General features: G+C 50.6%; 1 protein-coding gene across 1 annotated transcript in view; it reads right to left on the bottom strand.

The window, feature by feature from the left end:
• Positions 1–24,731, bottom strand: part of plxnb2a.3 (plexin b2a, tandem duplicate 3) — a 112,312-nt gene that overhangs the window by 5,688 nt on the left and 81,893 nt on the right. Inside the window, exons 4-20 of the mRNA XM_079735627.1 lie at positions 18,698–19,263; positions 18,036–18,362; positions 17,031–17,169; positions 15,527–15,672; positions 14,161–14,340; positions 13,298–13,432; positions 11,668–11,768; positions 10,445–10,571; positions 7,656–7,812; positions 7,200–7,311; positions 6,467–6,578; positions 5,721–5,822; positions 5,273–5,368; positions 4,348–4,435; positions 3,580–3,743; positions 513–661; positions 83–98 (exon numbers count right to left, since the gene is read on the bottom strand). Of these exons, the coding sequence (XP_079591753.1) occupies positions 83–98; positions 513–661; positions 3,580–3,743; positions 4,348–4,435; positions 5,273–5,368; positions 5,721–5,822; positions 6,467–6,578; positions 7,200–7,311; positions 7,656–7,812; positions 10,445–10,571; positions 11,668–11,768; positions 13,298–13,432; positions 14,161–14,340; positions 15,527–15,672; positions 17,031–17,169; positions 18,036–18,362; positions 18,698–19,261 (2,715 nt within the window). The 5' untranslated portion in view covers positions 19,262–19,263. The remainder of the gene's footprint in view (positions 1–82; positions 99–512; positions 662–3,579; positions 3,744–4,347; positions 4,436–5,272; positions 5,369–5,720; positions 5,823–6,466; positions 6,579–7,199; positions 7,312–7,655; positions 7,813–10,444; positions 10,572–11,667; positions 11,769–13,297; positions 13,433–14,160; positions 14,341–15,526; positions 15,673–17,030; positions 17,170–18,035; positions 18,363–18,697; positions 19,264–24,731) is intronic.

Raw genomic sequence — 24,731 nt, 5'->3', positions numbered from 1 at the left:
TGTTACCCTCAGGGGTGAACACACCGAGCCCCTGGCCCCGTCTCTGAGCTCTACCAGTTCACAGGACCACCATCAAGCTAACTGGAGAATCACAGTCGCTGCACGTTAAAGGGGCACTATCACACTCCGCCGTTTTTTCCGAATCCGACCGATGGAAAAACCCCGGACCAATATCGTCAGCGGTGCAACTTTTTTCCGAACTTCATTTATTCGGAAACAGAGTTGTTGTGGGCACGTGAAGCGGTACGTTGTTGCATTCCAAAATGGCCGACCGTGTGACGGGCGCGGGGGGCGTGTCCACCTCGATGTGTGACGGATAGAGGAGCAACAGTTTGCTACAGTCCACCAGGTAGGCTGGCGGACCGATCTATCCAGCACACATCTAGGCGGACACGCTCACTTGTGATGTCACTAGAAGCCGATTTTCTAAACGGCTTGTAACGGGACATCCTATGGGACCTTTAACCTTAGCAAACCCTCTGGCTTTCGGGGTGCTGTCTGCGGGCTCTCACCTGGTGGAGACTGAGTAGCGCTCTTTCTGGTGGACACAGTTGACGCCAGCCACCGTGATCTTCTTGATGTCTTCCTTCTTGATGCCCAGGTTCGATCCCTTGATCGTCACGGCGATACGGCCGTTCATGGGGCCGTAACGCGGCACGATCTGAGAAGAACAACAAAGAAGAAAAAAACAAAACTTTGGAGGGTTGAAGTTTGACGGAATAGGGTCGTCTTTGTAGCAGTTTGGATACTCTTCTTTGTTTTTGTTTTGGATCATTAATGCTGTTATTTTTGCACTTTGGTTGGTATTGACTTGCGCCGAAGTCAATGTTGGTTATCATACATATTCATCGTGAGATAGGAACAGTCAGCCAGGTCTCATAGATCCATTCATTCTCCTTGACGGTATTGTTATTGAGAGAGAGAGAGAGAGAGAGAGAGAGAGAGAGAGAGAGAGAGAGAGAGAGAGAGAGAGAGAGAGAGAGAGAGAGAGAGAGAGAGACAGAGAGAGAGAGAGAGAGAGAGAGAGAGAGAGAAGTGAGAGAGGGAGACAGCGAGAGCCAGTCAAATGAGGGAAACTGGTTCAACTAGTTTAAACAGAGGATGAATGGCATGACTGTCGGCCTCTGATACAATAGAGCTGTATAGTTCTGTGTGGTCACCGCCACTCCTTCCATCATTATAGTCAGTTTTATTGATCCTTGACTGACACTTCAGCGGCCCTGACACCCTCAACAGCAGCATTTTGGGTGCTCTCTGTGAATTCTTTAAACATTTAAAGTCAGTTAAAATGTATTTTAGATAGTATTTGAGTCCATTCCTTATTAAAATTGCTAAATTTGTACACACGAATATGGACAGGCTACAGATAAATATTGTCGGTGCGTTTCCTCTTCTATTGCAGTTGATCACCCTGTAGTTACCAGTAGCTACCATCGGGGGGCGCTGTTGCAAACGGCCCGCGATCCAAACGTCTCCGTTTTAAAAAACCTAACCTAGAAGCGTCCCGCCGCGGCCATCACTAACCGCCGCCCAGACGAAAACACCGGCGGCGAGGTGTGCGTCTGTGTGTCTGTTCAGTCTGGGCACACACACACACCACGCCACCGGTGTCCCGTCGCCGCGGCGCCCGGGTGCATCTGGGGACGCAACTTGGATTCGCGGCAGAGAAGAACGTCGACAGACTGGTTGGCGGGGCGACTGGCAGGAACACAGGACTTTGTACCTGTTGCCTTTGAACGACGGGTTTCAATAACAGTGACAACGCTTTAGTGTCGTGTGCGTTAGTCACCCCCCCCCTGCCCCGATTGATATCGACCAAAACCACCTGTTCGTTCAGGGTATGAGGAAGAGGAGGGCGTCAGAGGGGAAGGACGTGCCTTGACAACGTTCTGCCCAAGCGGGGGAGCAGAAATGAGGAATGAGTAGAAATGGAAAATAATAGAATTTTGGGCGAAAGACGAAGAAAGCACAGAAGCAAACAAATACTGCCATATGCTCGGCTGAGAGGCAGCACACACACGTGTGAACGTGTGTGTGTGTGTGTGTGTGCGTGCGTGCGTGCGTGCGTGACTGTGAGTGTGTGCGCCAAATAAACAGGAAATTCTTCCAAGGGAATAGGAAGCGGATTGTGTTGATGTTATTAAATTTAGTTTTTTATATTTCCTAGGGCTGTGGGGGTGGGGTTGAGGAGGTGGGACACACTTGCTGACTTTATCCAGACTTTTACTTATCCGGCTAAGACCTCGGTTGTATTCACACACACACACTCACACACACCCAAATTCAGAAAATCCTATTCCGAAAAATAAACACATTTGTATACAGAGAGGGAGGGAGGGTGTGTGTTCTTCCTTGGCGCGTGTGTGCGCGCGTGTGTGTGTGCGCGCAGTGTGTGTAATCGATTGTCAGAGGTTTACCTCTGCTTTCCCTGCCTCCAAAATTGCTTAAGCTGCTTTGTGTCATGGCCCGGTATTTTACTGTGCATCTGTGCCTGTGCACACACACACACACACACTCACACACACATGCACTTACACACACACACACACATATACACGCGAGCGTGTACAAGTCTGTGCGCGCTGGAGAGATTTCCTCAGAGGCCCTAAAGAAATATCGAGAAATAGTGGGGAAGAAAAAAAAGAGTGGGAGGCGTAAGAAAGCAATTTAAGCAGCTTTTGGGTATGGTGATGATTTAGGACCGTACCTCCTAGGACCACTGTCAGCCAATCACAGTCTGCACACTCACGCTCTCGGTGCTGAAAGATTCATCCGCCGACGTAGAGACGTATGAATATATACCATTACCTCGTTCGCAGGAGTCGCCCCGGTGGGAGATCGAGCCCGAAACAGCAGCGGTGTTAATGCGAGCGAGACGTGATTTTATTTGTTTGATCGGTATCTCGACTGATTACCCCCCCCCGCGTTGTGTTGGCTGCGGTATTCCGCCAATTAGTCGGACTTCCCGAGGCTTCGTTAACGCCTCTTGGCTGAGCGCGCACGCTCCCAAGTGTAGCAGAAACGCGTTCTCCTCCGAGGAAAAGTCTGTCAGTGCGGAACTTCTGCCCGCCTTTCAAACATCATTATTTGGTCTTCCTTCCGGGAAGAGTGGTTTTCAAGGCTCTGCTTTGATTTCCTCGATCAACGCCGTTGTTGCTCTCAGCTGCCCCCCCCCCCACAGCGCTGATCGGACCGAGCACTTATCTTTAAGTGTAGCTTTGAACTGACCACAGCGTGTCCTTAGAGATCAGGGTCGTCTGGCGAAGCCACTCCCGCTCATACAGGTACCGCTCACGATCCCCCAACTCTGCGTTTCTTCTCAAGAATTCTTCCTTGTCGATTAAGGGAGTTGTTTCTTGCTCCCTGGGGGGCTACGGTCAGGGGGGTGTCGTGAATAGGCCCGTTAAGCCTTTTGAGACCGTACCTGTGATTAAAGGCTAATTGAATTGAGTCCGGACACTGAATCAAATGGACCGGACCTCATGGGCACGTGTTGGGGTTAACGAGGGAGGGGTTGGGGTATAAGGGAGGGATGGTGTACGGGGGGTTAGGGTGGGGTATGGGGGCTGGGGTACTCACGTCTGTGATCCGGGGGTCGGGGCACTGTGCGGGCCCCACGGAGCGGCACAGCTCCCGGTACACGCAGGACTGGCTGCCCGGACACCACACACACTGGTAGGTGGCGTCGGCATGGCGACAGAGGCTGCAGTCCTCCCGGCCCATGGAGCAGTTGTAGAGTACCACTGTGGGCGAGAGACATGGAGAGAGAGAGAGAGAGAGAGAGAGATGGGAGAAGGACAAGATGATTCATTACAGGGAAAGTTTAAATGAAAGAAACAGGGGCACGATGAACCAGGTTTAGAGAAAGAGGGAGAGACGGGCAGTGAGAGAGAGAGTGAGAGTGAGAGTGAGAGAGAGATGGGTGAAGGACAAGATGATTCATTACAGGGAAAGTTTAAATGAAAGAAACAGGGGCACGATGAACCAGGTGGAGAGAAAGCGAGGGAGAGAGACGAAGAGAGAGAGAGAGAGAGAGAGAGAGAGAGAGAGAGAGAGACGGACGGAGAGAGAAGCTATGACTGATTACCATAATACATTTCAAGAGTGAATTGGAAATTAGGGAGAAAAACAAACACATCTGCTATGAATACCTCATTTTCCGGCTTAATATGTGACAGTGTGTGTCCCATAGGTGTATCTGTGTGTGCGTGTGACCGTTTGTGTGTGTGCGTGTGACACTGTGTGTGCAAGCTTGAGTCAGTGTCTGTGTATGACAGTGTGTGTGTGTGTGTATGTCACTCTGTGTTTGTGTGTGTTTGTGTGTGCATGCGTGCGTGTCAGACAAACCTGTCAGGGTGCTGTCAATCTTCTGGTCCTTGCCTTGGTCTTTGATGTGGAACGATACGTTTACCTCCTGTTGCTGGTTGTAGGCAAACTAGACACACACACACACACACTGTTTTTATTACACAATCTTTGAGTATTACAACAACGACGCACTACCCTTTACATTTAGAGACAGCCCAACACAGTTCTACATTGCACTGTAAGATTAAAGCAATGGATCACACACACACACACACACACACACACACACACACACACACACACACACACACACTCACACACACACACACACACACAGGCTTTACCCTTGGATCAATTAGATATTTTCTCCGCTGTTTTTTCAGCGGCCAGCTTCTGATGCTCAAAGCGCCCAGTGAAGTGTAGTGTTGCAGACTACCGAATAAACAACGCCCTGTGAGGAATATATATGGACTGGCTGGGCTCAAATAGTAAAAGTGAAAAAACCCGTCTGTGTATAAATAGATAAATGACACGTGTGGATCCACCCAGACAGTCTCTGTGTGACGCCACATCAAGGCCGAGAGAGAGAGGGGGTAGGCAAAGAGATGAAAAGGTCTGGGTGTTGATTAGATACAAATATGCAAAGCCCCATATCCATATTTTAACACCAACCAGACAGGCACGACTACTTCAGGGCTAAATACTGACATGATTAGATTGACCACTAGGGGGCAACAAAAGCCAGGTTCCTCACTGCGAGCCAATGGCCCCTTGTGGTGCACCAAGGGCCCCTGCTAATAGCATACTAGACCCTTCACACCATCACACAACCTGGTGATGAACACGCACGATATGGGCTGTGGACCACACAGGGACTACAAACATGGCCGCCTCATACCGCTCACTGAACCCAGTATCGTCTGAAAGTTGAGCATCCTGTCAGATCCTCTCCCAGACTACCCACCTCGTAACCCCTGAAGCTGAACTTTGACCCACTGTCCAGGGTCACCTCCTCCTCCGTCTGCTTCATGAGCTCTGTCCCGATGAGGAACCGCCGATCCTGGGGTGGGAGGGAGAGGGAGAGAGATTTACAACGATGTTTACTTCAGTCTTTAACCGTGCTCAACCACTCATGACTGTTTTTATTTTTACAGCGCAGCATCAAACTATAACAATACAGCTTCATCACAATCACATTTTTATGTTCTTCTTTAAATCTTGGGATTCCATTCCTGTTAACAGGAAGTGGCTGACTCCAAGTTAACAAAGTAAAAGCCCTCCCCTCCCTTCTTTGGCATTGGGGTTAAAAACTAACAACTCCAACCGTTGGTCTCCAAAGACCGGGGACACTGGGATCCACTATTCCCAAACAGGAAGTCCCGCCCACACAAACAGGAAGTCCCTCCTCCTACCGCGTAGATGCCGAGGTTGGTCCCCTGGAAGCTGATGGGGATCCGGTGGCCCACTGGGATCAGGGCAGGCACCGGGGAGGCGAACTGGGGGCACTGGACCGACTGCAGAAACAGGAACAGAACCAGAGGCAGGAACATAAACAGAGCACAGAACAATCAGTACTCCCGCTCTTTCAAATCCCGTCTGTTCAAATCAAACAAACCTACACGGCACTGGTTTGGATTTTCTCGCTAAAACGAGAACAAGAGGTTTAACATCAGATACTCAATTTACATTTACATTTAAGGCATTTAGCAGACGCTTTTATCCAAAGCGACTTACAATAAGCACATTTGTCAGAAGAAAGAGAAACAACAATATATCGCTGTCGGTACAGTAAGGATGATCATAGAACCAAATGCCAAGCACTAACAATCGCTAGGTTTACCCATTCCCGTATACAACAAAGATAGCTAGGATAAGACACTACAAAATGCGAAGTACTGTTTTTAAGTGCCAGGACGCACAACATACAATAAGTGCGCACATTAAGTGCCAGGCGAACAACACACAATAAGTGCGTACATTAAGTGCCAGGACGCACAACATACAACAAGTGCGCACATTAAGTGCCAGGGCGCACAACATACAAGAAGTGTGCCGAATAGAGAGCAAAACAAAATGGAGGACAAACAGGGAAGGAATCGGTTTAAACGCTTTAAACTGTTTGGATTGAATTTCGGATTGCGCCGGGCGGTGGACGGACCTTTTGCGGCTTGACGATGTGAGTGCCGCTCGCCGCGTCGTCGCCGTCACTGCAGCTGTACTCCTGGGGGTCCCACTGGCACCCCCACTCGCTGGTCACACAGGAGATGCACCTGGAACCAGACGCAGCCGTCAGAGGAAGGAGAAGGCATCTTCTGATGGAGCCGGGCGCTAAGGCAGGCGTGATTGCAGCAGTGCCTGATTTTGTGTGTGTGTGTGTGTGTGTGTGTGTGTGTGTCTGTTTGCGTGTGTGCGCTTGTGTGTGTGTGTCTTTGAGTGATGTGCGAGTCTATATGTGACGAGTGTGCGTGTTTGTGCCTTTATATGATGTGTGTGTGTACGGGCGTGTGTGTGTGTGTGTGTGTCTGTGTGTCTGTTTGTGATGTGTGTGTGTACGTGCGTGTGTGCATGTGCGTGTGTGTCTGTGTGTCTGTTTGTGATGCGTGTCTGTTTGCTTGTGTGCGCTTGTGTGTGTGTGTCTCTGAGTGATGCGCGAGTCTATGTGTGACGAGTGTGCGTGTTTGTGCCTTTGTGTGACGTGTGTGTGCGTGTGTGTATGTATGTGCGTGCCTGTGTGCATAACACTAAGTCGTTCAGTGGAGTGTTTGAATTGTGTGCGCGCATGTGCAGGCGCCAACACTGTGTGTGTTGTGTATTTGGTACTGGGGCCGCTCGACAGCAGCGTGGGTGCACGTAGGCTAGCGTGTGCGCTGGCCCGCGTGCGCTGGTCTTACGGTGTGTTGGGGTTCTTGCTGACGGTGGCGGCGCAGTCGAAGAAGTGATACTCTCCCGACGTGACCTCGATGGTGTCGTTCACCATCACCCGCATCGGCACCGAAACGTAGTCTGAACACACACACACACACACACACACACACACACAGTTTACCATAGTATAAAACACAGTTGAGTAATTTGTATGTTAGCCTCTTAGCTTAGCATGTGAGCTTGGTCTGTTAGCCTAGCATGTTAGCATAGCAGCGGCCTACATTGACCCCCAACCTTAACCGATATCTCGTTTGTTGGCCAAACAGCGGAGCCAGTTAGCATAGCCAGTGTGCGTAGCCAGCGTGCATAGCCTGCTGTGAGCTTGGCATGTTAGCCTAGCACCGGGTCTATATTAACCCTAACCTTAACGGCTATCAGAGGGGAAACCACGAAGCATCAGTCTAGCTCGGCAGACCACCTACCCTGGCGGGGGGGCGGGGCGGGGACCTGGCCGGGCTCGGGCAGGGAGCACGTGACCAGGCCGCCCTCCGTGGCCGCCTTGCTCTGCACCTCACCGAACACGCAGTGCAGCCGGTCCAAGGCGCCCAGCCGGGGCAGCGCGGGCACTCTGATCTCCACCTGGTCGGGGGGGGGGGGGGGGGGGAACGCCACCAGTTAGTTACTGCGCCTTACACCAGCCACGTAGCAGTGACACACACACACACACACACACACGTACACACAAACACACACACATACACACACAGTTGACCATAGTATAAAACACAGTTGAGTCCCTAGCATGTCAGAACGTTAGCCTATTAGCGTAGCCAGTTAGCTTAGCAAGTTAGCCTAGCATGTTAGCATAGCATCAGCCTATATTATCCCCAACCCTCACAGATATCTATTAAGTTTAGCCTGTTAGCTTAGCAAGTTAGCCTAGCATGTTAGCCTAGCATTTTATCATAGCACCGTCCTATATAATCCCCAACCCTAACAGATATCTAGTATGTTAGCTTAGCATGCACGTACATTGCTACCAAATGAGTTGTGTACACGTCATGTATTTATATTTCTTTCTCGTTTTGTTTTCTTGTTGCCTCGGTACGAGTCTCTAGATGGTTCTATTGTGAGCACGTTTTCAGGTGTTGATCCGAAATGCGACGCAAATGTTAATCGTTATAAAAATAGGAAGGTACAATGCATTCTGGGGGGCTTATTTTCTATGAGTGATGTTGAACCTAATCATTATTTGTCGTTTGTCACGCATTGTTCCCCAGGGGGCGGCTAAGGAACTGGGTGTTATTAATAAGAACGTTTCCCGTGTCAGGGTGCGCGGAGGTAGTGTACGATGTTAATTAACACATTTTAACCGAGCCAAGAGGTTGGAGCTTGTATTCATTCTTTCGGATTTTAAGAGCAGTTTAGCAAAGTTAGGATGGTAGTCAGAAAGAGAGAGGCAACAGACAGAGGGAGAGATGGACAGACAAAATCAAGAACAAGGGAGAATCAAAAGGTAAGGAGAGGACAGATGAGGATTAACAGGAATGAGAGAGATCCGAGAAAAATTGCATCTTCCGAAAATCACACAGGTGTTAGAATAGGTGTGAATGAAGGCAGTTTGTGTGTAAATTATTTTATATTATTGCTTTCATATTGGAGCCACTACAAAATTAAAAGTCCTGCATGACCTAAAGGGCTGCAGGGGAAAGTCAAATAATGTAATCGGTTTTAAATATTAAAATTGAATTGAGTATTTAGAACAGATTATATTATTTGAGTTTCTCCTCAAATGTTCTAAATGTTAAATTAAATTCTTTACTAGACACGGCAGCAGTGCAGTAATGAAAGTCGTCTGATAGTTTTCCTGGAACAGACTAACGGCGCTTTGTTAACTTTGTCTTGTCTTTTAAATTGTCTTGTAAAAATGTGTGTGTGTGTGTGTGTGTGTGTGTGTGTGTGTGTATGCGCATGTGTTTATATTGAGCAGAGTTGTTATTTAAACTTCGGCGCACGGATCTAACTGTTCCCCACAGAGCTCAGCGGTAGAATTCAATATACAGACTTTGGTCTTTTTTCTCAATATCTGAACAAGCACTTCAATATTAAACAGAAAAATGTTTCAAATCAAACGGCAGACATTAAAAGCTGCATAGGAACCTGTGGCATTCGGAAAATAGATAACCTTGGGGCAGTGAAACACGAAAACCAAAAACAAGAAAAGAAAACTAATTTTCCAGAACTTTAACGGATGAGATGATGGCTGGTGACCTATCGGATGACCCCTCAGCCGCGAGCACAGCCAAGAACAACAACCTCCCATCCGCGAGGTCATTGCTCCTACTGGTAAACATCAGCTAGCACTAGACACAATCCCATTGGTTTAAAACTCTAACTCTTGTTCCCGGGGCAGATTCTCGTCTGGCCGAAGGTCTCCTGTTTAGAGAGCTGATCGGCACAGCTTTTCAACGGGAGGTCTTGCACAGAACAACCTTCAAGTCAACAAAAGGCCAAAAGGTGGTCGGACCACCGCTACCGGTGTGCTCTGAGGGTCCGCGAGTTCCCAACGCCGCTGGAAATCCCCACCACCCGGCCACCATTCAGCGGTTCACCCCGTACATCGCACTGAGGCTTCGTATCGAACACAGCGGTACGTTCTGTCCTCCGTTACGCAACTCTGTGAGATGTTACACAGCGCTGTTCAGCTGGGGGGTGACCTACTTCGGGGAGGCCAAAGGCCGGTGTGGTTACCCTACCCTGTCCCCCGGCCTTCCCTCACTCCCTCTCTCTCTCCCCCAAAACTTCCCCTGCCGTCAAGGGAAACAGAGTGAGGACCACGATTGAAAAACAAGCAAAAACGCAAAGAAATCAATAAAGATTATTCAAATGAACTCTGCATTTGCTGGGCTTTGCTCAAAAAATGCAAAAGAAATTCAATGAAACAAAATCGATGCCCACGCATGAATATACACTCACACACACACACACACACATACGGAGAGGTGCGCACACACACACACACACACACACAGGGACAAGTACACACGCACACACACAGACACACACGCGGAGAGGTGCACACACACACACACACACACAGGGATATGTACACACGCACACACACACACACACACGTACAAGCACACACACACGTACAAGCACACACACACGTACAAGCACACACACATACACACACACACACACACACACACACACACACACACACGCAAACAAGACAAGCGCTCAACGACACAAACACATGCACCCTTACCTGGTCGGTCTTCTTGCAGCTGATGCTGGGCGGGCTGAAGGATTCGATCTGGACGCAGTGCTGATTGGGCGACCACAGCCAGGTGTTGTCCTCCTCCGAGCGCTCGCACTGCAGCTTCCTGGTGCACCTGTGGGGAACCGACCCATCAGCACGCTTCGCGCTCCGCACGACGGCGGCGATTTCCGAATGCCTACATATTCAGTGAGAACGTGTCCTATTGATGTACTCTCCATGGCCGGATTGTGCACACCGCCATGAACAAGGGGAGAAAGTGTGTTATTGAGACCGCACACAATCTATGTTGGACCCTCGCCACTCTAACCCTAGCTTGAATAAGCCCTTGCTTGCTCTAACCCTAGCTTGAACAAACCCTAGCTTGATCAAACCCTGGCTTGAACAAACTCAGCTTGCTCAAACCCTAGCTTGCTCAAACCCTAGCTTGCTCAAACCCTAGCTTGCTCAAACCCTAGCTTGCTCAAACCCTAACTTGCTCAAACCCTAACTTGCTCAAACCCTGAATTGCTCAAACCATAGCTTGCTCAAACCCTTGCTTGCTCTTACTTGCAAAATCTTTCCTGGTAAAAAGCTATGAACATATTGTTCCTAACCAATGTTGTCGTTTTGATATTGGTGTTAAAGAATTCCACTTTAACGCAACTAACTGAATGCAAATTAAGTAATTAGGAGTTTGGCATTTCTTCCCGAGGAATGACTAAATCATCTGGGAAGCTCAAGCTTGTAAGTACCTGCAGCACCCTGTTTAGCCCTCAAGGTTTCATATTTCATGTTCATAACACATTTCAGAGCACATACATTATTTAGTGTCACTTTCAAAAGATGTGTGCTGGCGAGGATACCGATAATACTCGAGAAGAATCTTGAGCATTATCGGTCGATGCAGGTACACAAGAACAGCTCGACGAAATGTGACCACAGCGTTTAAGAGCTACTAGTAGCACTGACCCATCACTAGCTGCACTAGGGTAATTTAACCATCACTAGCTGTGCTGTTTGCTAGGAGCCTTGGGCAGCCCCAGCACTGCGCCCGGGGATCCACTGGGGGTCTTACTGTTGGTGCCTTGCTCGAGGGCACTGGCAGGATAATTAACCTAACGTGTGGTATACGGTTTGTCCAGAGCAAACCCAGTTGAATACGGGGGGGCGAACATACAAACCCGCCCCTCCCCCCCTCGACCAATCGGGGATTCAAACCGCGGACTCACCTGCCCTCGAGCACACACCAGCCGCAGTACGGGTCCCTCAGGGAGACGCAGGAGTGGCAGTCCGTCTTCAGGTGGCAGGCCTGCACTGCCACCTTGGTGATCTGTGGGCCGACACAGGGAGCAGGGCGGTTAGGGCCTCGGCGGCGTCTGATTTATGGGCGGCGTCGCGCTTCTAATTAACTAACTTTTTTTATATTCAAATACCGCTGCCCTGCCTGTCACGGTTCATTCCCCCTGACGAGGGGGGGGGGGAGAGAGAGAGAGAGAGAGAGAGAGCGAGAGAGAGAGAAAACAAGTAAAAGAGAGAACGAGAGAGAGCGAAAGCGAGAGAGAGAGTGAAAGAGAAAGAGAGAACAAGTAAAAGAGAGAAGGAGAGAGAGCGAGAGGCCTCTCCTTCACCGTCGTCACCTTGCTTTTGTTTAGATCGACTTATCAATCGGCGGGCGGTGATCGATACACAATCTGTTTTGATGGACAACGTGCGGTGGAGGTTTCTCTGCTCCGCTTATTTGTTTACGGACTGTTTGTGCTTTGATACGGCGACACGACTTGTGTCTGCGTGATTTATGTTGTCTGAGAGGGCCGTCCGTCTCTGCCAAAAGCGCACGCACACACACACACACACACACACACACACACACACACACACAAGGCGTAGAACGCCTTTTATTCCGCGTGGGCGTCGACGGGCGTCGCCAGCGCTTGATTTGATCAGAGTCAAACTGCCCTCGCCGAGCACATTCTAATTAGTTCATTTCTCGATCAATAACATCCATTTCTATCCACCACCGCGGTCGGGGGTGGGGGGAGACACGGGGACAGAAGGGGGGAGGGGAGGGGAGGGGATTGGGGGAGGAGGGAGGGGGGAGGGAGAACGCACAGCAAGCAAAGGATTAGACACTGAGAGACAAGGAGACTAATGAATAAATAAGTATGACGAAGCTCTGTAGGGAATATAAAAAGCTTTGGGCTGCGAGTAAAATCAATGGAGGATGAGGCGCACGCACGAACGCACGCACGCACGCACGCACAAACATTAAACAAGATATGCTCGGTTCAGCGGGGTGGGGGGGAGGAGGAGGACACACACACACCAACAGATGGACGAGACATGAAGAAGGCGGGAAGAGAGGGGAGCAAGGAACATGAAGAGGGTAGGAAGGAGAAACAGTGAGAATGAATGAATAAATGAATGAATGAGACAAAAGGCAACAATGAAAGAGGAAGAGATGAAAGAGACAGACAGACAGACAGAGAGGAACAGACAGAGAGACAGACAAAGAGAGGAACAGACATACGGAGAGTGAGACAGAAACCCAGCCTCTGTATGTCTGTTCTGTCTGTCTTTCTGTCTCACAGAAAGAGAGACAGAAAGACAGACAGAGCGCAAGAGACGGAAACACAGACAGACAGACAGACAGACACAGGGACGGTAAGACAGACAGAGAGTTAGAGACAGAAACACAGAGAGAAAGACAAAGAGACAGAGAGTGAGAGACAAACAGACACAGAGACAGACAGACGGTAACTGATTTTGTCTTAACGGAGAAGGAGGCCATGGCGGGGGCAAATCATTGGCTGGGTCAAAACCAATCAGGAGCGAGCCAATCAGAGTGCGGCGGGGGCGGACCTTAGTCTTGGTGGTGATGTACAGGTGCTCCAGGTGGCGGTCGAACAGCAGGTCCTTGTTGACCTTGTCCCCCGTGACCTCGCCCGCCGTCCGGCCGTACACCTCGGGGTGGGCCGACAGGTGCACCTTCAGCACCTAGACACACACACACACACACACACACACACACACACACACACACACACAGTTAGCCTAGCGCCTAGCTAACCGGAAGAAGCGAGGGCATTTTTACGAGACAATTTCAAAGGCAAGACAAAGTTAACAAAGCGCCGTTAGTCTGTTCCAGGAAAACTATCAGACGACTTTCATTACTGCACTGCTGCCGTGTCTAGTAAAGAATTGAATTTAACATGTAGGACATTTGAGGAGAAACAAAAAGTAATATAATCTGTTCTAAATGCTCAATTCAATTTTAATATTCAAAACCGATTATTTGACTTTCCCCTGCAGCCCTTTAAGTCATGCAGGACTTTTAATTTTGTAGTGGCTCCATTATGAAAGCAATAATATAGAATAATTGATTGTATATAATGAGTCATTTCAGACAGAAGATGCTCTACCAAAGCAAATTCTTTAGCATAAACGTAGCCGTAACCTGTTAATGTATTGTAAGGTAGCGCTAATGTAAAGCTAATGTAATGTGAATAGAATGCGAATGTAAAGCTTATGTAGCGCTATTGTAAAGCTAATATAATGCTTACGTAGCGCTAATGTAACGTGAATGCAACCCTAATGCAACGCTAATGCAACACTAATGTAACGCTAAGGTAACACAAATTTCAAGCTAATGTGACGTCACGTCCGTGCACCCGACCAGACATGCAAACGTGGGTTCTGGAAAACCGGGAAGTCCAAGCGCTCACCTCCCCGGTGGCGGTGCCGAGGAATGCCACGGCGTGCTCCATCTCCACGGCGACGGCCACCGCCGTCACGTGACCCTTGCGGACCAGGGTGGGCTCGGTCATCAGGGCGAACTCCGGCGTGCTCGCCAGCGGGGATGGAAGGAACTCCGCTCCGCACTTGAAGCGGTCCGCTCGGTCTTTCTGTCGGGGGGGGGGGGGGGGGGGGGGCAAACAAAATGGTGGACTCTGGTCAGATCTGAACGCAACTCAGTGTTTGACTCTTTCTGGTGATTCTAGAGTAATTTGCACCAAACTGCACGCTTTTTTGTCAACCTATCTCTTATATAGCTCTATCTCTTTGAGTGTGGATGTTGTACATCTTGTTTGTGATGTTTTTGATATAATCCAACACATTCTGATGATGCCCTTGACATTAGTTGAACCAGTTTCCCTCATTTGACTGGCACTTGCTGTCTCCCTCGCTCGTTCTCTCTTTCACTTGCTCGTTCGCGCTCTTTCACTTGCTCTCTCTCTCTCTCTCTCTCTCTCTCTCTCTCTCTCTCTCTCTCTCTCTCTCTCTCTCTCTCTCTCTCTCTCTCTCTCTCTCTCTCTCTCTCTCTCTCTCTCTCTCTCTCTCTCTCTCTCTCTCTCTCTCTCTCTCTCTTCCCCTCCCCCCCTGGTGATTCTGGAGTCATTGCCCTTATAATGTCAGACTAAAGCCGGTATATTCCTGTGGTGACAGCGTAAGCCTGTCTGAAGCGTGTGCCGGGTATCGTGGCTGTTAATGGGGCCGTCAAACAAAAGCTACACATTAAGCTGGACAGCTTTAACAATGTCAAACATAGGGAGACATGCGTACAGGATTACACAACGCAGGAATGTCCTCAACTCTGACATTAGGAATGCTCCCGGACGGCCCAGAAGCCTGAAACCGAATCGCTAACGGACGTATTCGTCCTTGAGAAAGACCGGAATGAATAGCTGATCACACGCTTATTTTTCGACCTTCTTCCTTTCTTTGAGTGTGTGTGTGTGTGTGTGTATGTGTGTGTGTGTGTTTGTGTGTGTGTGTTGTGCATCTCGAAAAAGTTAGATGATGTCCTCAACTTCATCATGTGTTTCACATCACAACTTCAAATGTTCAGTTCTGCGTTTCTTTCCCTCATAAACAGGTTGTTTATTTTGTTTCATACAAGTATGTCCCTAATTGTATGATTTTCTTTTCACGTCATCAGAACAGCCTCACTCTCTCCCTCCTCCCTCCCTACCCCCTCTCCTTCTCCCTCCCTCCCCCCCTCTCTCTCTCTCCCTCTCCCACTCTCTTCCTCCCCCTCACTCTCTCATCCTCTGTCTCTCTCTCCCTCCTCCCTCCCTCCGTACCCCCTACCTGGTCGTTTTTGTTGCAGAGCTCCTCATTCTTGGACGTGTAGGGGTAGTAGACGGCCTGCTTGTTGTTGATGAGGCCCTTCTCGCTGTAGCACGCCTGGATGATGTGCCGCAGCCGCTTGTTGATGGTGGGCAGGGGGTACATGCCTGAAACCCAAGACCCCGATCAGTACACCGCTGATTAGCACGCCCCCTCCCCTTGAGCTTGGCTTCGGACCAACGGCACAAACTCACTGGGCTGTATCAGTGCTTAAACCCAGCGGCAGCCATGTTCACTGGGCCGCTGAAGACATTTTGTAAATGAAGCCTATGCACTAGCAACTAACGTGTAGTTCATCTATCAGCCTATTGGTTGCTCGTTGCAGAGACTAGCATGTCAGCCTATAGGTGGCTCATTGTAGAGACGGAAGTGTAGTTCATATATTGGCCTGTAGGTGGCTTGCGGTCGTCGGATACAAAAACGAATAGTACCGCTCTAAGCCGGAGTGGAAATTGTGAAGTTATTCTGGTAACATAAAAATACTGAATATATTTTTATTGTTTTTATGCTGTTCGGTTGGAATCTAATTATTTTTGAAAGGTCCTGTTTGAGTGCTTACTTCATTAAAAGGTTCTTAAGAATTGAGGTTTTTATGATATTTGAATGGATTATACCGATGGGTGGGAGCAGTCTAGGAGTTCCCTGACATGCATAATCAGGTTTCAAAAAGGTACCGTATACACAGACCGGCAAGAATGCAATATGCAAGCAAACAACCACAGAGCCATGGATAGGATATGGGCAGAGGCTGATTGGAACATGACGCAAGATTTTGGGGGTCGCAAAAATTCTCAGAACTGAAAGCGAGGTTGCGTGCGAAAAACGGTCGGCCTCCATGTCAGCGCTGTGTTCTAATGTATTCTAACACAAGTGCTTGATACTACAGGCTATAGTTTGTCCCTCTGAAGGCACAGTACAGAAGGCTAACAGCGGTTCATTCACGCAATATCGTTTGAGACCGAGTGCCTCAGATCTTCCGCTTCGCTCCCAACACGCAGACTTTGGCAGGGTTTTTATTAAACACAGCAAACCCATGGCCCACTGAGTTGTTTTCCTTTCTTAAGTCTGAAATGTATTAGCTGATTAAATCTGATCCATGGTTGGTTCTGAAGTCTAGACTTGATGGGCCCGTTTATATCAGCATTTGTTTGACAATAATGGCTGTTCAAACGACACGTCAGTAGGGATTTCCGCAGGCTCAGTGTCTATTAATCGTACTTTGTTTTGAGGCCGCTCGGATATAAGGCCTAGCTTTTACTGAATATATATTCTCATTCTTCATTTTTTTTTTTTTTTTAATCGTGTACACCCCCAATGCTCTGTCTCATGGTCGGGGACGACATATAAACGTGGGTTTTGGAAAACCGTATGTTTGAGCTCGTCCAATCAGCGTTGGACTAGCAACATTGGAAAGTCGGGGTGTGTATTTGCATTTAAAACCGGCTGGTTCCGGTTCAATACGTACACATGGCAGATCTGGACGAGTCCTCGTCAGAGGTGAAGGTGATGAACAGAACCTGGTCCGTGGCGGAGACGGGCCCGTAGCGGCCCGAATTGGTCATGTTCCTGGCCAGAACCTCCCCGGGAGCGGAGACGTACGCCGCCTGGTGGTGGGAGGCGGAATAACAGGTGATCGTCAGGACAGCGAGTTGAGCACAGATTCAATGAGCACCACGGTGGGGAAACGTGAAGTAAACACTTGGTAATTAAACGATTGAAACGCAACAAAAAACACACTGAAATGAGATGAAAGGCACAGAGAGGCCGTGCGGTAATTAACCAGAATTAATTGAACGGACTGGAGAACATTTCCTTGGCAAGGGGGTAGCAACATGAAAGCACCCTTTAGCTGACAATCTCATCCGTCTTCTCGTTCTCCCGTCTAAACCCATGAGCAAGGCATTAAACGCCGCCAATCTGAGGGGGAACGCCCCCATGCTGAGACCGCATGCTGCTAAGGGCGGCGCAGGGAGACGCTTTGGATCAAAGCGTCCCCCGTAAACGCCACCCATCCCCCAACGCTTACCGGGGGGGGGGGGGGGGGGGGGGGTCTCCTCCTCGCCAACCATGCCTGTAGCCAGCTATGAGGTCCTTATTCTTTTGTAGGGATAAATCAAAATATCGAACCTAAATACAACTGGATACGAAATCAACTCGGTTGAGGCTTGTTAATTTGTGTCTGGCGGGTGTGACATTTGTGAGAGAAAGAGAGAGAGAGAGAGAGAGAGAAAAACAGATGGACGGAGGGAGGGGAAGAGAGAGAGAGAGAGAGAAAGAGACGGACAGACAGACAGACAGACAGACAGACAGACACGGACGGAGAGAGAGAGAGAGAGAGAGAATGATAGAACGAGCGAGAGTGAGACAGCGAGAGCGAGAGAGAGATAACGAGAGAGAGAGCGAGAGAGAGCGAGAGCGAGAGAGAGCGAGCGAGAGCGAGGGACACCCTGGCGACGGCCCTGTCCCCTACCTGCACTTTGTTGAAGGTGTTGGCCTGGCTGCAGTTGAGCTGTAGCTCTGTGTAGGAGTAGTAGCTGTGGTCGTTCTCGCACATGCGCGCCAGGAAGGTGAAGTTCTTGTTCTCCTGCACGCCCAGCGTGCGCGAGAACAGGAAGTAGACGTAGATGCCGTCCTTGAAGACGAAGCGGAAGTTGTGCAGGTAGCGCAGGACGAAGGAGCTGGCCTGCACCGAGGACGCCTCGATGATGCTGTCGAACACCACCCAGTCGGCGTGGTCCTGAAGGATCCGGGTGGAGATGAGCTTGGTGCTGTCATGGCTGCCGTAGCCCTTCCCCACCTGGGCGGGGGCGGGGCGAAGAGGGGGCGGAGCGAAGAGGTTAAGATACGCAGAACGCTGTGGGCTGGTGCGTGAGCGCCGACTTGTCTTTTTCATTGGAAAATCGGTTCGGATTCGACGTGAATGGTAAACGACCGTTATGAAGTCGATGCTTAAAAGGTGCCACCACCACACACACACACACCACATCCAACACCACACACACACACCACATCAAGCACACACACACACACACACACCAACCCCCCCCCTCACACTCACACCCACACACACTCTCCCGTCCACGAGTAAAACCCCCCCGCCCCTCCCCAACCCCACGGACCACCCACACCCACCAGGAAGACGCTGAAGTTGCCATCGCTGGTGTTGTAGAAGGACATGATGCCCACCACCGACACGGACTCCTCGGCGCTCGCCACGTACGACTTCTCGCCGTTGGTGTCGCTGAAGTACAGCAGGTGCTCCACGCGGCTCAGGTTGCGCAGCGAGCAGATGCCCCGGAACACCGAGCCGCACTCCACCAGCGTGTCGCCGGCGCCGTGCACCAGCAGCAGCTTGTTGTGGTTGTCCGTATCGCTCGCCTCATTGCACGCCTGCGTCACCGGCGGCGTGCAGACCCGGTTGTCACGCCGCGGGCCCGTGTCGGCGCGGGACTGCTGCCGCAGGGCGGCGTCCAGCTGGTAGACGGCGTTGACGGCGCCGGCGTACAGGAGGCCCGTGCGCGGGTCCCGCACCACGTTGTTGATCAGCGTGCTCGAGGTGAACTCCGCCGTGGGGGCGTCGCCGGGCGGGGCGGGGGCGGGGTTAGAGGAGGAGCACCCCGGGGGGGGGCTGATGAGGCAGAGCGTCGCCACGGAGACGAAGAGGCAGCGCCGTGCCCAGCGGTGGCAGCGCTCCATGTCTGTGGGGGGAGGGAGAGAGAGAGAGAGAGAGAGAGAGAGAGAGAGAGAGAGAGAGAGAGAGAGAGAGAGAGACGGAAAGGTGAGAGAGAATTCAAATTAATGAAAATATAGAAGAATCGATTTGAATAACGGTGAACATGGTTTGCTTCGCCCTTCACTGCAACACATCTCGGATAAACTCGAACAACCCCGGGTCTCACAAACACCCCCCCCCCCCCCCCCCCCGTGTACTATATGACAGAGACCACCGGGGACAGAGAGGTGGCAGGGAGACAGCGAGATGGATTTTAAAACGTCTTTAATTGCAGCCGAATCGTCATTAAGGCTCACAGAGCGAGCGCTGACACTAATTCAAGTGTGACGCTGTGAACGACTAACGAGGGAGAGAGAGAAGAGAGAGAGAGAGAGAGAGAGAGAGAGAGAGAGAGCGAGCGAGAGCGAGAGAGCGAGAGAGAGAGACAGAGACAAGAGAGACGGAGTGAGAGGGCGTCAGAAAAAGTACAACAGCAGTTTCGCAAGTGCAGGCGATTAAACCCAACTCATCTCTCTGGAGGAGACAAGCAGACAAAGGGAGGGAGGGAGAGAGGGGAGAGAGAGCCAGAGGGACACTGAGGCATCCCAGAAGAGTTGCCACATTTTTTGGAAGGAACAAATAAATTGCAGAGCTCCACAGAGGAAGATGAAGGTGGTGGTGTGGGAGGCCAGGGGAGAGGGAGGGGAGAAGAGAGGGGAGGGAGGGAAGAAGAGAGGGGAGGGAAGGGAGAAGAGAGGGGAGGGAGGGGAGAAGAGAGGGGAGGGAGGGGAGAAGAGAGGGGAGGGAGGGGAGAAGGGAGGAGAGGAGAGAGGGGAGGGAGGGGAGAAGAGAGGGGAGAAGAGAGGGGAGGGAGGGGAGAAGGGAGGGGAGGAGAGAGGGGAAGGAGGGGAGAAGAGAGGGGAGGGAGGGGAGAAGAGAGGGGAGGGAGGGGAGGGAGGGGAGAAGAGAGGGGAGGGAGGGGAGAAGGGAGGGGAGGAGAGAGGGGAAGGAGGGGAGAAGAGAGGGGAGGGAGGGGAGAAGAGGGGGGAGGGAGGGGAGAAGCCAACAACCCGCTGATATTCCGGCGCGGAGGGGGTGCGGAGACAAATCCGTGCCGTCGGTTCCTCCGACAAGCCCCGGATCGGCTCCCATTAGAGTGTTTAATTACAGCATCCTGCCACTACATATTGTCTTTACTGACTGGAGAAATGCCACTGAGCCACAATATTCATACACATATATACACATACATACACACGGCGTGACAGGGCGGTATAGTACGGCTGAATAATACTAGTAGTTAATGCAACACCCGGAACATTCCGCTCCACGCGTTGTGCCATGAGTCTCTGTCAGAGCTGCTGGCTCCACAAGCTCACTGTTACCAGAGAGTCAACTGTGTCCTGGCGTTCTGGGTCCCTTCTGCTGTATTTATCTGTCGACCATCACACCTCTAACTGCCTCCTACCTGTCTCATGGCTCTAAACCCACCTGCATCCATCAACTATGGCTCTCTATATATATATATATATATATATACACATATACACACACACACACACGCTCACACACCTAGGCCGGTTTTTAAACTGAAAGGCCAAGACAATGTAGCAGCTGCCAGTTTAATTCGAAGGCGATTATAGGTGCTGCACATTTTCAGCATCCTTCCACACAATTCTAACATACTTAACACACACACACACACAAGTCTTACACACTTAACACACACACACACACATACACACACAAACACACACACACTACTGTGTCTACTGTGCGACAAGCCACACACACTACCCCCTGGCCAGGGCCATCCAGACTTATAATATTGAAAGTAGAAATCGTATCACTAGTAAGTTTTAAAAAAAACACAACAAAAACCACAGCGGAGAAATAAAAAAAACATCCGTCAGATCAAAGAGGAACAAAAAAATAGGGAAAAAGATTGTTCCTTTTGTGTTGAAGCTGGTGCCATCTTCGTTTGGCACTTTTTCCTTTTTTTCATTTTCTTGCCAACCCACTCGTTTCTTTTTTCCTTTTTTTCCTCTCCCCTCCTTTCATCCTTCTCCCCGCATTCAGCCCACACTCGCTTCATTCTCCCACCGAGTTCACACCGAGACGCCATGAGCGGCGGCACAGAACCGCTCCTAGATCGGAAGGCATCGAGGCGTCGCACGCACGCACACACGTGTAGCATGTCACGTCATAAGCGCAATGTTAGCAACGCTGGCACGCGCAGCGTTTAAAAGAACAGCGAGCCTAAAACACAGTTAAAGTCAATGTTAACATAGGGGTAATTGATCGACTGGTTCGTGGCGCTTGTAAAAGGGTGATATTTAATATCACCTTGTACATAGGTGGTATTTAATATCCAGGCGTGCACACACACTTTTGTATGCGCGCTGCGTCACGGTGCCCGTGCGCAGACATTATGCATCGTAAGTTTTATAACGTGCGGTTAATATTCATTACTACAGCAACACCAAGTGGGAGGGGGGGTAATAGAGAGCTGTAAAAGGGAATCACGTGAGGGAGGAGTGTGTGTGTGTGTGTGTGTGTGTGTGTGTGTGTGTGTGTGTGTGTGTGTGTGTGTGTGTGTGTGTGTGTGTGTGTGTGTGTGTGTGTGTGTGTGTGTGTGTGTGTGTGACTCTGCTGGGAGTCTCCGCCTGTTTCCATTCAGATGTTTTTTAACGGTATGGCCCTGTTAAAAGAGCACTCAGACACTTTACAGCGAGACAAAATACAGGAATAAAACCGAATAAAAAAGCCATTTAAAGGTTACAGTCCAACCCTTTAAAAGCGTGCAAATGAACGAGCAGCCCAGAGAGCGGGAGGGAGAGGGGAGGTTCCGGTTCGACTTGTGAAGAGCACGTCTCGTCTGCTCTCTAACTAATTCACGCCGATAAACTCCTCTCCAAACAAAGCGTGTTTCCACCGCGTTTTCCCGCTCTCTTGCCCCGCCCCCGCCCGTCGGCTTATCTCAAAGGAGGCCGAGATAAAAGCCCAGGCAACACTTCTCGCCGCCGCATCAAAAACTTCCGTCAAAAAGTTCAAAAGCCGTCCGTGCGTCCGTCTCTCTATCGCACGGACACATCCGGCCCACGCTGCAGACGACGCGGCCGTCTCCCCCCCTATCTGTGCGTCCGTCAGTCAGCGCGTCCATCAGTCTGTCCTCCAATCAGCCCCGGCCCGTTACTTGGGCGGGAGACTTCATCTGTCGTTCGCCCCCTCTCTCTCTCTCTCTCGCTCTCTCCCCGTCCATCCCGCCTTCCTCCTCATCTCTCCATCTCGCCAAGCGTCCTCCGATTAATCCCGCCTCCTCTTCTCCGCTTTCCCCTCTCATCCCGCTCAGAGCCAGACCTGCACACGCACACCCACTTACTATACAGTAGATAACACAAAGGTGTGCGTGTCTGTATCTGTGAGAAAGGGTTTGTGCGAGTGTGCGTGCGAGTGTTTGTGTGAGTCTGTGTGTGTGTGTGTATGTGAATGTCAGTGAGAGCACTTGTGAGTGTGTCTGAGAGTGCGTGCGTGCAAGTATGTGTATGTGACTATCTGTAAAGGCCGTGTGTGTGTTTTGAGAGCGCATGTGAGGGTGTGAATGTGTCTGTGAGAGAGCGTGTGTGTCTGAGCTGAGAGCGTGTGTGCAAGTTGTGTGTGTGAGTGTCTGGTTGTGAGTGTGTGTGTTTTTTTGTGTCTGTGAAAAAGCGCTTGTGTCTTTGAGAACGTGCGTGTGCGTGTGAGTGTCTGCACACGAGTCTGTCTATGTGTGTGCGTGCACTGGCTGTCGAGCCCTGCAGGACGGATGGAACCATGTTAAAACGTGCGCTCACACTTTCCCAAGTTCAGACCGAGCTCAACCCGTCCGGAACCAACATCCACTCTTGGCTCCAGATCAAACCGGATCCAAGAGTGAATGTCGGCCATCTCGAACACATAGCTCCTTCTACGTCGTTTTAGGGATGGCGCCGAGGTCAAGCAAGCTCTCGAACCTAAAGAGGCCCACACACCGCCCAGACTCAAACCAACGGCCAGCTGCCTTTATCCGACCACCCCGTTGCCTCTCGCCTGACCAGTTCGGCAGAAAAGCTGATTCGCTGGCTGTGTGCTCCAACCAATCAGAGTATCCGACGGCTCCAGGTCCTCAGACCGCCAACGCTCTCAGGCTTTGCACGTTGAATCGGACCGGACACCGTCGGCGCGCGGCTCCCAAAAGCCTCCGACACAGCTGGAAAACACCCAACAGATTTGTGTCTGAACTCGTCGGTCCCCCCCAAACGTTTCAGATGGCCAACGGTTGGGCAGGTGTGTTCCACGCTTAAAGAAGCAGCGGGTGGTCCGCCGGGGGCCTGGAGGAGGCCTGGGTCACGGTTCAGTGCGGGGTGACCTCCAGGTATCCCCGAGGGGGGCGTTACCACGGCTACGGTTTCCGACCAAGTCAGCAGCACACCGGATATCCCACCTCGCACCTCTCCCCTTCCCGCTCCCGACCGTGGACCAGTATGCACACCAGTGTGTGTGTGTTCCTGTGTGTGTGTGTTCCTGTGTGTGTGTGTGTGTGTGTGTGTGTCTGTGAGTGAGTGAGTGCGTGTGTGGTTGTCTTTACATTCCAGTGCGTGTGTGTGTGTGTTCAAGTGTGCGTTCCTGTGTGTGTGTATGTGTGTGTGTGTCTGTGAGTGAGTGAGTGCGTGTGTGGTTGTCTTTACATTCCAGTGCGTGTGTGTTCCTGTGTGTGTGTTTGTGTTCCTGTGTGTGTGTGTGTGTGTGTGCGTTCCTGTGTGTGTGTGTGTGTGTGTGTGTGTATGTGTGTCTGTGAGTGAGTAAGTGTGTGTGTGGTTGCCTTTACACTCCAGTGCGTGTGTGTGCGCGTCCCAAATGGCCACACCGGAGAACCAACCTGAAATGAGTCTTTATTTCTCATTCCAAATTTGTTTTCGACTCTATTATTTATTTGTTTTTCCGCCGTTTGCGGGCACTGCAGAAAACAGACAGCTGCAGCAAACAAATGAAGGTTGCTGGGGTGTGTGTTAATGTGTGTTTATGCGTTTGTGTGTGTACGTGATTGTTCATATTTGTGTGTGCGTGTGCGTGTAAAGTGCATGCTTGTGTGCGTGTGTGCGTGCGTGTATGTGTGCTTGCGTGCTCATGTGTGTGTGTTCATGTGGGTGTGCATGTGTGGCTAGATTGTTCATGCCTGTGTCTGTGTGTATGTGTGTGCTTGCTTATGGGTGCATGTATATTCGTGCGTGGCTACGTAAGTGTGTGTGGGTGCTCATGTGCGTGCTTGTTCATGCTTGTATGCATGTATGTGTACGTGTGTGTGTGCGTGTGTGTGTGTGCATGTACGTGTAAGCGTGTGTGTGTGTGTGCGTGTGTGTGTGTGTGCGTGTGTGTGTGTGTGTGTGTGTGTGTGTGTGTGTGTGTGTGTGTGTGTGTGTGTGTGTGCATATATAC

Source organism: Pollachius pollachius (genome assembly GCF_949987615.1).
Source record: "Pollachius pollachius genome assembly, chromosome: 4".
Classification (NCBI taxonomy): Eukaryota; Metazoa; Chordata; class Actinopteri; order Gadiformes; family Gadidae; genus Pollachius; species Pollachius pollachius.
Note: the sequence above shows the minus strand (reverse complement) of the source record. Positions and strands in the feature narration are given on the sequence as shown.